Below are 11,328 nucleotides of genomic sequence, written 5' to 3' on the forward strand. Positions count from 1 at the left end.
GGTTTGTTTTTTTTTTTCCTTTTGAAAGTGCATCTTTCTCCATAGATCCTTTGCAGCGTCCAGGCCTGAGGACATCACCGGGGCTCCAGCATTGGCCCCGTGATCCCCATTGCCATCCTGCTGCCTCCTGGAGCCGAACCTGACGGGCAATTCCCCAAACCGAGCCAAAAAAAAAGGGGGGAAAAAAAGAGACAAGAATGCTGAAGAACATCTGCAATAGTGAGGCATGTTGTTAGGGACAGGGTTATTTCTATGTTCGTTTCTCTCAGCTCCTTCCAAGTGTTTCCGAGGCGTCCTATGAGCTGCTCTATGTCCAAGGCAAAGCTCACGCAGCGCGTTCACGTGGATCCGAATCGTGGTCTCCCATCACTGGGGTGGATCCTGGCGAGAGGACCCACACGGGGCTCTGCACTGCACCGACCTGCAAGGGGAAGGAGGCGGCCCCGGCTGTGTGCGGGGACCGGGCTGCGTGCGTCCACGTGCGTTGGGCTGCAATATCTGTGGGAAAAGCCGAGTTTTCCTCCTGGGACCAACAGGATCCGGGACACCGTGCTCGTCCGTGCCGCGGGGGGAAGCGCAGCCTGCAGCAATCCGAGGAGGTAGCGGCAAACGCGCACTGAGCGCACGTGGGGAAATAACCCGGGATCGGTCTGCGCTGACCCGCAACCCGAGCGTGCACAGCTGGGGAGTGGATGCACGCACCCGCGGGTGCGCATCTGCCGAGAGGTGCGTGTGCCCGGCTACAAGCACGCGTGGCTCGGGTGTCTGCACGGACTTCGAGGCTCATCCGCGTGGCAATGGGATCTGAGCCCCTCCCGAGGGGGGGGGCCCCGCATCGCCCGGCGCAGCCCCGCAACGCTGCGACCGCGGAGCTCTGGCGTCACCTGGCGGCGGAGCGGGGACAGCGGCCGGGAACCGGGCCCCGCAGCCCCCGCACCACGGACCCGCAGCTGCAGCATCTCGGATGGAAGAGCGGTGCTGGGCTTGTCCGTGTTGGGAACTTGGAGGGCTGTGATGTAGGGAGGGAGAAGCAAGCAAAGCAGAAGGTGCCTGTGAGCTGCAAATGTCCGAAAAAGTCGTCCTCCCGTTCCCACAAGGGCACGCACCATTCCCACCCGGCCCCGGGAGCAAGGGGATGTGATTTCCTGCTGCCGTGGACGTGGGCTGTGCGTGCTGCTGGGAGCCGACGTGGAAGAGTTCCTTGAGCTGCAGGGGAGCAAACGAGGAGCAATGGATGCCCCCAGGACCCGCACTGCGGGGATCACAGAGGCGTGGAATCACCGAGGTGGGATGGGTGCCCGCCTGCAGGTGGCTGTTGCTCTGAGTGGGAATGCTGCTGCATTTCCTGGTGCTCTCAGAGCCGCTGTTGCAGAAAGGAGCGGGGAATTGCTGGCCCTGTTTGCAGCCCGAGCTGCAGAAACATCCTAATTACCCTCATTAAACCCATCTCTGCAGGAGTGGGAAAAGGGGATTAATGAGATGCAGGGAAAGATCTGAGCATGGAATCAGGGTCCTGTGCAGCCCCGACCACGGCAGGGCACGATGAGCGTGGGGTCAGTGCCATTGGTGGAGTGTGGGGCTGCTCGGGGGGGGCTCTGACCTCAAGAAACAGCAGCAAAGCCTCTGCCCACAGCCAGAGCTGCTGTGAGGGGAACCTGGGGGCAGCAGGAGAGCATTCACCAGGAGCTGGGGCCCAGAGCCACCCCTTGTAGAACCTGGCATCATTGCCCCTGTGCTGCGGGTGGGGGTCTCTGGGTGGCTGAGCTGCCCAGCAGTGGGGCACCGAGAGCTGCTGCACGAGCTGTGCCCCCCACGGTACTGCACCCCATGGCTCAGCCCTGGGCTCACCATGGGGTTTTAGCTTTAGGAATGGGTTTCTTCTTGGAAAACACACCCGGAGAAATGAAAGCTGACAAGACCTTGATGGAATTATTAAGGCTATTGATCGGGCGGGGAGCTCAGTGCTGCTAATTCCGTCAATAAGGAATAAGATATTGCAGCAGGCAGGCCCGATGCTTGGTGGTTTGTCTGCGGGCCCAGCAATGCCTCTCCTCTGCAGCACCTTTCCTTCGGGTCCCTCAAGGTGCTCTGCGAACAGAGGAGTGGGCACTCATGAGGTGACAAGGTCCCAGAGGGATGGATGGGAAGGAGCCAAGCCATGGTGTGCTCCCACTGACACCTCTCCTGCTGGACACCAGGCTCAGGTGCACTTGAAAGCCTCTTTTCATGGAATCACCGGATTATTCCAGTTGGAAAAGACCTCTCAGATCACCAGGTCCAGCCCCACACACCCCACTGACCGCATCCCCATGTGCCGCATCTCCACGGCTCTGGAGCAGCTCCAGGGACGGTGACCACACCACTCCCTGGGCAGCGTGTGCCAGTGCATCACCTCTCAGTGGGCATGGGGGAAGGAAGGAAGCAGGAATCAGGGCTGCTGAAAGCAAGCAGGGCCAGGCTGCGCAGCCACAATCTGCAGGATGGAGGTGAGCAACAAATAATGGAAGTGATTTTATGGAAACGCCACGCTAAAGTGGAAGGCTTTGATTTAAGGCGACTTTTGGTGCGGGTCTCTTGTAACATGGACACAGAGCTGTGGGACAAAGTGGGGTGAGGCTGTGGGACGCAGCCACGCGCTCTGACCCTGTGGCTGAAACCTTCCGGGGCCATGGAGATCGGATGTTGATTGGTTTTTGAGTCATGGAATCCACCGTGCCCATAGAGCCCCCTGCTCCCCCTGGGGTGAGGGCTGCTGCAGGTGAATCTGCTGGGCTCTGTTACAAGGACAGGGATCATTTTGAGCCCGGACTTGTGAGCCTGAAGAGGGAACCAGACTTGTACCCCCCAACCCCCACCACCCCCCCCCCATTCCGGGTATCTGCAGAGAGGCGGAGCGGGAGGGGGATTTGGGCTCATCTCCCCCTGTACCGGTGATCTGCTGGGCTCTGTTATGGAAAGACACACTCTTTGTCCTCTTAATTGCAAGACCTTGGCACAATGGATTATGTCAAGTACTCAGTGCATGATGTGGAGGGGCTTTGGGAGAGAATCTGCACAACAAAAAGCGACAGAGAACACACGGCCAGCGCCACAGGCCGAGACATCAGCCCCCTGGAACAGGATGGGTGGGAACCGGTGCCAAAAGCCGAGTCACTTTTATGGCAGGCAATGAGTTAACCTGCATTAAAGGGTTCAAAGGCTGCGTGTGGAAGCCTCACGGGATTGGTTTGATGGGTGGTTTATACCAAAACGAGGGGAGGCAACGTGATTCTTGAGGGCGATGTGGAGCTAAACCAATTTGTCTGAAGCTGTTGCTGAGTCCGTGCCTCGATTGCCGCAGCAGTTCTGGAGAGCAGTGAGGAACTCCGAGCTTTAATTAACGCCTGCCAAGAGCCACTCTGCTCATTGCAGGCTGGGAGCTGGCGCTGCCAGCAGAGCTGCCCTGCCCTGACCCACGGTTAGGGGGCAAGCGTGATCAGCCCAGCCTGGAAGCAGCCAGTGGGACCCACAGATCCCGGCAGCACCCATAGGGCTGCTCCCAGCAGCACCCAGCTGGGGCTGCTCTGCCAGCACCGCACGCAGCTGGCACCCAGGACTTGTTGCATCCCTGATTAAAAGCTGTGTGCTCCCTGCAGGGGAGTGGGGCTTACAGGAGATGGGGTGGGTATGGGATGGTGTTGGTGTCATGCTGCCTGGCCTCTGCTGCCTGCTCAGCCCCAGCAGAGGGAGCAGGGCTCGGCGCAGTGGCATGGAGCAGCGCCAGGGTCTCAGTTGAGAGGATAATGAGGTCGAGAATTAATCCTGCTAATGAGACGTCAGGATTGGTTTGTGTGCCCTTGTCAAGCGGGCAGGGTGACGGCGTGAGAGAGGTGCTTGAAGGGACCCCAAGGCTGAAAGCTTCTGGATTTTTCTTGTAAGGGGAGGGAGGGCTCCTGTGCCGCATTCCCACAGCGCGTCCTGCATGGTGAGTGCACCCCAGCTTTTCCTCTTTGCTGCATGGAGGCTCTGGGGCGAAGCTGGAGCCCTGTGCTTGCGTGCTGCTGAGGATGAGTTCGATGCAGGTGGCACCTGACAGAGCAGGGAGAGGCCCCGGGAAGGGGCTGCGGGTCCCCAGGCTCCGTCCTCGTGCTCCGTCCTTCCCCTCGCTTCCTGCCAGCATGAAGTAATTAAGTTCATAAGGCATCAGACAATCAGCCAGCAGCCCACAAGACGTTGTGTTTAATCATGTACTAATGGCATGTTCTTGGCAATAATTACAAGATAACAGTGTTTGCAGGCTGTAATCAGAACAATTCTAGTAATTAAATCAGCCTTTTGTCAGCGCCTTCCTTCCCCTCCGCCGGGCGATGCTGCAGGACCCCCGCAGAGGAGAGGAGCCCGGAGGGGCGGGACGCGCTGCGCTGCTTGTGGGGCTGGGATGGCTGCTGGCCCCAGACCCCAGTGAGGGCTCAGGGCAGCGGCTCAGCACAGTTCCTATGGGGTGGCTGCTTGGCAAGGCCAGGGTTGGCCCTGAGCACCCGTCATCCAAACCCTCAGCCCAGAGCTGCCCTTCTCATCAGCACGGCTTCCCCCCCCCCCCCCCCCCCCAGTGCCCCACCTCCATTTCAGCCCCTCCTGTTCCTGCATCCCCCTGTAAACCCGTAGTTTGGTCTCCAGTGAGGTTTCTCAGCCTTGCTATAGCAGCCAGCTTCCCCGCTTGCATTTAGATGAACGGGTCCTTAGCAGAGGTAATTCCCCGAGACGCGGTATCTTTGGAGGAGTCTCGCTGCTCCTTCGTGCAGAGCTGATTTCCAAATTTGGGCCGTTTCCTTGGAAAAGGATCTGCTCTCCAGCTGCCCACGTGTGCTGGGCTCACCCAGCCCCATGTCCCCGCTGCCGTGTCCGTGTGCAGTGCTCTGGCCGTGCACAGCATGCACCTTCCTCAAGGTAACTTCAAGAGGGGGGGGGGAAGTATCAAACTATGACCCAAGAATTAAAAAAAATAAGCACGGGCAGTCAGAGGGATCCTGAGCCACCCCAGGAATCAGCCTGCCTTCCTTTGGAGGGAACAGGGAAAGACACACGGAGAATCAGGGGTGCGAAGCTCGGGCAGGAGCAGATGGGGAAGAAAAGAGCAAGAGAACAGGCAGCTGCTTCAGCGCTGTAATTAAAACCTAATCTTTTTAATCCCTCCAGGGCTGGCCATGCCAGCTCACGAGGCCTCATGGAGCAGGGTGCAGCTCCCCACTGCTTGGGGAGCGGGGCGGGGGGTCAGAGCTGATGGGGGCTGATGCACCCCGACCCCACACAGGAGCACCCGCCCCATCGCTTCTGTGCACAGCTGGCTGCAGGGCAGCACGGGGTGTGCTGCAAAGCAACCTCTGCAGATGCGCCGGGTGCAGCCTGCAGCCCTGCAAGCAGCACCTCCCAGCGGCACCGCCTCCATCCCGCAGCAATGAGGTGCTCGGCAGCAGCAGGGAGCTGACCCCTGCTCAATGCACTCGTGGCTCTGTCCTGCATCTGGGCCTGGGGTGCCCGACCCGCTGCTGGGAGTGGTGGGAGAGAGGAGGGACCTCAAAGAAGCGGACACGCGGGCTCCGTTCGGTAACGATCCATCTCGGTTTTATTGTCTGTGGTTTTGGGTTTGTTTTTTTTTTTTTTTTTGAAGAGTTGGCGATTTCCGAGGTGTGGTTCATGAAACAAATCCTATTTTACAAAGATTTACAGCTGCGCGAGCAGCCAGCAGCCAACAAGGCACCGGCGCTTCCTCAATAGTCCAACCACCGCTTCGCTGTCGTTAAAAAATAAAATAAAAAAAAGGAGGGAGGAAATCGGCGACAAGCCCTCCGGCCCCAAAAGGACGGACCAGCGCCAGAGGGATTGGATCAGAGCCGCTTTATTTCTGTGGGACGGGCACAGGGAGGGGGTGGAGGCGGAGCTCCCTCTGTCCCTTCCCACGCCGCTGTGCCGTGGGTCCGTCCCGCGGCTCGTGGAGGTGCCTTCCCGTGGGTTTGCAGTGTTTGCTGGCGGTGTGCTCAGTACAGAGGTCCCTTGACAGCGCCCGGCTCCGTCAGCCGCGCCGAGGCGTAGGCAGAAGCCCCCAGGCAGGCGGCCGGCTCGCAGAAACCCGGCAACCCCACGGGGCCGGGGGATCCCGGGCGCCCAGCATCCCCTGGGACACCTGGAGGGCCCCGCTCCCCGTCCTTGCCATCCAGCGCGTGGCCGGGGATGCCGGGGAGACCTGCGTGGGATGCGGGGCGTTGTGAGCATCTGGCCATGGGGATGCTCTGCTCTGGCTGCTGGAGGTACTGGGGGGGATGGGGACGCGCCAGCAGCGCGTGAGCGGCACCGCGGGGTGGGAAAAGAGGTGCAGGGTGAAGCTGGTTGGGTTGGCTGGGATGGGGCAGAAGTGTCATCCACTTCGTGGGGAAGGGGTGTGATGGCCATTGAGGGCAGCGCAACGGATGGGTGAGAAGTGCAATGGATGGGGAAGGGGCGTGATGGTCGTCAAGGGCAGTGCAGTGGGTGGGGAAGGGGTGCAATGGTCAGTGCCCATTGCGGGTTTACCTGGGATCCCTGGCGGACCCGGCATCCCCGGGTGCCCACGGCCGGTGTCTCCCCGCTCACCCTTCTCCCCGCGCTTCCCTGCAGGGAATAAAGCGAGGAGAGAAGGGCTCATGCGAGCCTCAGGAGGAGTCTTTGCTTTTAGCCCCAAAAGACGGATGCCCACGCTGCTCGGTGAGCCCCACACGCTGCTTACCTTTGGGTCCGATGTTGCCGATCTGCCCGGTGGCACCCAGGAGGCCGGGGACGCCTCGAGGTCCCATGGGTCCGTGGGGGCCTTGCTCCCCAGGTGGCCCCGGAGGCCCCGGGGGTCCGGGGGGGCCCATGGCACCGACTCCCCCCAGGGCGGCTCTCTTGGCGCTGACGGCCACCTCCGCCAGCTGCTCTGTAGGGCAGAGAGGGGCCGGTGTGGGACGGGATGGGGCAGCGCAGCCAACGGGGTCCCGCACACCGGGTGCTCGTGCAGTGGGTGCTGGTCACCCCCTCACCTTGCAGCATCTTCAGCACCACATCAACGATGTGCTGGTCCCCAGCGTCCCGGCCCTGTGGGCAACAAGAGGAGGGATCGCACCTTTCCCCCCCTGCTCTGGCCCAGTCCCAGCCCCGAGCACATCCCTGCACCTGTGCCATTCCCCACCCTTCTTTTCTCTCTTTATTCCAGGTACCTGTACTCTGGTCAGTTTGCAACCTGCTCACCACGGCAGCTTTCTGCAGCCCCATTTTGCAGCCCTAACATCAGGCTCATACGGAACAATCCCATTCCCCAGCAGGTCTCAGGGATGCACTTCTGAGCTCCATCTGCTGCTCTACTCAGCAAGAAAAAGCTGCTCCTTTCTATACCAGTGGGGTCCCACATCCAGCTTAATCCCCCCCCCCCCCCATGTCAAATATCAGAAGCAGTCAATAAGAAAAGCTCAGCTAAGGAGCAAGGTGTGATGCACCCAGATCGCCCCGCGGATGGATGCCGTGTTGGGGTGCACTGGTACTCACCGCAACGCCGCGCTGCCCCGGCATCCCCGGCACGCCGCGCTCCCCCAGCAGCCCCCGTGGGCCGGGGGGACCTGGGTATCCCCTCACGCCAGGTAAGCCCACATCCCCCGAGGGCCCGGGGAAGCCGAGCTCGCCCTGGATGCCTTGCTGCGGGGAAGGGAGAGGGGTGTTGGGGGGTGAGCTCATGGAGGGTCCCGGGTGGGGATTCCGCAGATCAGCAATGGGTTTGGGGGGAAACATGCTGCCAGCACCCTGTCACTCACCTGTCCCTTTGGTCCTGGCTCTCCCGATTCACCCTGGGAATGGAGGATATGAGAAAGGCAATGGGGAAGCAGAACAAATTTAGCAGTGCTGTGGGGGGAGGCAGCCGTGCCCCTTCTCAGATGGTGAGGTGCAATGCGGCGGTGCCCGGTGCGTGGGAACCAGAATCCAGCCCACGTCCCACCCCACAACACAGCCCTGCTGCAGGGCCCTACCTTCTCACCCTTCACCCCTGCGAGGCCATGGACACCGGGGTCTCCCTAAAGGAAAGAGGACAGGAGCAGTGAGATTGCTGCCTGCATCCCGCTGCGATCCAGCTGCTGCTCCTCTGTGCAACAACTCGGGGGTGCGTGGGCTGGGGGTGCCCATGGGGCTGGCAAGGAGCATCTGGCAAGGAGCATCTGCCATGCGCCAGTGCCTCGTCAGGTCCTTGCAGTGGGAGAGGGAGCGCATGGGGACAAAGCCGTCCTGCAGCTCTGACCCCAGCCCGGGTGCTGTGGAGTATTGTGGGGGTGGCGGGGGGGGCAGTGGGTGTCACCCCCCGGGGGTGGGTGTTGAACACAGGTGTCGGTCTTGCCCAGCACGCAGGGATACTCACAATGCCGCCTTTGGGGCCGGTCTTTCCTGGGGAGCCCTGGAGAAAGGGGAGGAAGGGGTCAGCCAGCCACAGGTGCATCTGATGTGCACCAAAACCTCAGCTCACAACTCCCCACGGACCCCCGCCCTGACCCCCCCTGCACTGCAAAGGACGCCTCTGTCTGTCCATCTGTCCATCCAAGCCCACCCCTCTGCAGCAGCCGCACGGATCTCCTGCTGCGTTCCCCACGTGTCCGCAGGGATGTGCCGGAACCCTCGAGGAAGTGGCTACTCCCTCTGCCTCCCGCGGCAGTTCTCACCTTGTCTCCTTTGACTCCTGGCAAGCCTTGGGGTCCTGGGATCCCTGGGGGGCCCTGTTCGCCTTTGGGCCCCTGGAAATCAAAGTAGCAAATGGGAAGAGCCCATAGGAACACCCTCTGTCCCCAGCGTGGTCCCCAAAGCAAGGGGACACGGTGCTGCCCCTGCACCGAGATGGGGCAGCTCCTGTCCCTTCCTGGGGAACGGAGGGTCCCCCCGTGCACTCACCGCTCTGCCCTGCTCACCAGGGGCTCCCACGGGGCCACGTTCCCCCCGGTCACCCTGGGGAGGAAGCGCAGTCAGGGGCAGTGCCCGGCACGGCTGCAGCCCCCCCGTGCCCCCCACTCACCTTCAGCCCGGGGATGCCCGGCGGTCCCTGCTCACCCCGGGGGCCGGGCTCACCCTAGGGGGGAAAACATCCTGAGCAGTGTTACCAGTGCTGGGGAGGGAGCTGCCTCCAGCACGGCCGTGTGCCATCCACAGCCCTTCATCCTTCCTGGGGACGCTGCAGAGGCACACATGGCCAGGGTGGCACCCAGGGAGGGGTGGGTGTTGGCTGCAGAGCGCGGGCAGGGGGGGTTCATGCGTTGGAGTGAAGATGCTGCAGCCTGAGCTGCGTCCCGTGGGTGATGGAGGGGTTTGTGGCAGCAAAATGAGGGGGACGGAGCGCTGCACTCACCATCAGCCCCGGGGCTCCGGTGATGCCTTGCTGCCCCCGAGCTCCCACCTCACCCTGTGAATGGAGACAGAGGCACTCAGGGACAGGTCCTGGTGCCCCACGGAGGCGTGGTATGGATGGGGGGGGATCGGGGGGCGGGCAAGGCTGCGAGCTCAGCCCAGCACCCACCTTGTCTCCTGGGCCACCTTTGCTTCCTGGGGGTCCCGGCAAGCCCTGCAGGAACAGAGCTGGGTCAGACCGCTTGCACAGGGCAGGAGGCAGCCCCCTGCCCGGGGGTCACATCCACGAGGGGGCTCCTTGCTCCCATACTCACAGCTTGTCCCCGGTGTCCTGGGGGTCCTGGGCGGCCGGGTTGTCCTGCAGAGCCCTGCAGGGAAAAAGTGCATGTTAGGAGAACGGAGAGAGGTGCGGGAAGGAGAACACCACGTGCCAGCTCCTCACCTTCACGCCTGGGATGCCTGGTGTGCCATCCTTGCCATCAATGCCGGGCAGACCCTGAGGAAGGGGAACAGTGGTCGGGGCTGACACCACCGAGGGATGAGGAAAGGAGGGGAAGGAGCCCCCCAGCCCTGTGCCCCAGAGCAGCCGGGAGCTGTGCACGTTGCTCTGAGGGGGGGCAGAGGCTGCTCCCTGCATGGGTCTCAGGGCAGGACGTGGCTGTGGGCGATGCAGGGCGTACTCACATTCTCCCCTTTGGGGCCAATGTCTCCCTGGGGGCCCCTGATGCCGCGGCCGCCCTACAGCAGAAGGGACAAGAGGGGTTTATTTGGCGCTCCCAGCACATGGGATGGAGCATAGAGAGGGTGGCGGTGCACAGAGAGCTGCTGGAGTAAGGGGCTGCGGGTCACCTACCAGCTCTCCCTTCTCGCCTGGATCCCCTGGAGGTCCCTTAGGGCCTTCCCTGCCCTGCAGAAGAGAAACACGGCGCTGAGCGGGGACGCACAGGGACGCCCGCCTGGGACAGTCTGGGGGCACTCACCGGCCGCCCGGCCTCGCCGATGGTCCCCACCATCCCCTTGTAGCCAGCAGGACCCTGCAGAGAGAGCGGGGGGTGATTCCTCCCATCCCAGCCCCACCGGTGGGACCCCATTTGGGGGTGCCCGCCCGGTGACATCGCCGCGTCCAGCCAGCACTTACCGTCTCGCCCTTGGGTCCCGCCATCCCCGGGTACCCCCGCTGCCCCTGCGGTCCCTGGGGAAGGAAGCAAAGCCACTGAGCTCGGGTACCGAGCCGGCAGCACCCGGGGGGGGGTGCCCACAATTAAAGCAAAAGCTGACATCGCAAATCAGCCACTTTTGCCATCGCGAGGCGTCTGGCTCCTGATCCCAGCAGGCCCCTTTCCAGCTGTCGGTTCAATAACAGCAACAGCCCCAAACGGGCACCGTGTCCCCCACGGAGCAATTCTGCCCCTTCCTGCACCGAAGGGCTCAGCCCGGTAATTGCTCCACATCTTCAAAGCGCTCGGAGAGTTCACGCAGCTTAATTAATCCCCACAGCCCAGCGGTGAGCCGGGCCCCGCGGCCCCATCCGTGACAGCGGGGGCTCAGCGGGGGCCGGGGGCTCGTCTGGGTCGGCGAGTCACCCAGCCACCACGCGGTGCCCCAACCGAGGTCCCCAGCGGGCTGTGCTTTGTGACCCCCTCACGGCGGCAGCTCCACAGAGACGGGGGGAGGGAGATGGAGGGGACCATTGTGCTGCCCTGGTCCCAGCGAGCAGGGACACATCGGCACTGTGCCCCGCCACCCGACCCCATTTGTGGCCATGCACACCAGCACTCAGGGAGAAGAGAAGCAAAGAGACATAAATACGTTACTGGAGGGCCTGGGACACCTTGCTCTCCGGAGGCACCGACGTCACCCTTGGGGCCCTGGGGAACAGAGAGGTGAGTGCCAGGGATGGGAACGGGGATGGGGATGGGGATGGGAACAGGGATGGTGACAGCAGCGGGAATAGCAATGGGG

The 11,328-nt window shown here is 62.3% G+C and overlaps 1 protein-coding gene across 3 annotated transcripts in view; it reads right to left on the bottom strand.

Moving 5' to 3' along the window:
• Positions 5,436-11,328, bottom strand: part of LOC110387441 (collagen alpha-2(IX) chain) — a 12,411-nt gene continuing 6,518 nt past the window's right edge. For all 3 annotated transcript variants that reach the window (XM_021375568.1, XM_021375566.1, XM_021375567.1), the window contains 20 exons: positions 11,181-11,234; positions 10,505-10,558; positions 10,347-10,400; positions 10,220-10,273; positions 10,051-10,104; positions 9,809-9,862; positions 9,681-9,734; positions 9,536-9,580; positions 9,368-9,421; positions 9,038-9,091; positions 8,917-8,970; positions 8,691-8,762; positions 8,393-8,428; positions 8,010-8,054; positions 7,797-7,829; positions 7,534-7,680; positions 7,032-7,086; positions 6,740-6,928; positions 6,547-6,624; positions 5,436-6,220 (listed from right to left, as the gene is read on the bottom strand). In XM_021375568.1, the coding sequence (XP_021231243.1) occupies positions 6,015-6,220; positions 6,547-6,624; positions 6,740-6,928; positions 7,032-7,086; positions 7,534-7,680; positions 7,797-7,829; positions 8,010-8,054; positions 8,393-8,428; positions 8,691-8,762; positions 8,917-8,970; positions 9,038-9,091; positions 9,368-9,421; positions 9,536-9,580; positions 9,681-9,734; positions 9,809-9,862; positions 10,051-10,104; positions 10,220-10,273; positions 10,347-10,400; positions 10,505-10,558; positions 11,181-11,234 (1,446 nt within the window). In that variant the 3' untranslated portion in view covers positions 5,436-6,014. The remainder of the gene's footprint in view (positions 6,221-6,546; positions 6,625-6,739; positions 6,929-7,031; positions 7,087-7,533; positions 7,681-7,796; positions 7,830-8,009; positions 8,055-8,392; positions 8,429-8,690; positions 8,763-8,916; positions 8,971-9,037; positions 9,092-9,367; positions 9,422-9,535; positions 9,581-9,680; positions 9,735-9,808; positions 9,863-10,050; positions 10,105-10,219; positions 10,274-10,346; positions 10,401-10,504; positions 10,559-11,180; positions 11,235-11,328) is intronic.

Source organism: Numida meleagris, chromosome 22, assembly GCF_002078875.1.
Source record: "Numida meleagris isolate 19003 breed g44 Domestic line chromosome 22, NumMel1.0, whole genome shotgun sequence".
In the NCBI taxonomy this organism is placed as follows: Eukaryota; Metazoa; Chordata; class Aves; order Galliformes; family Numididae; genus Numida; species Numida meleagris.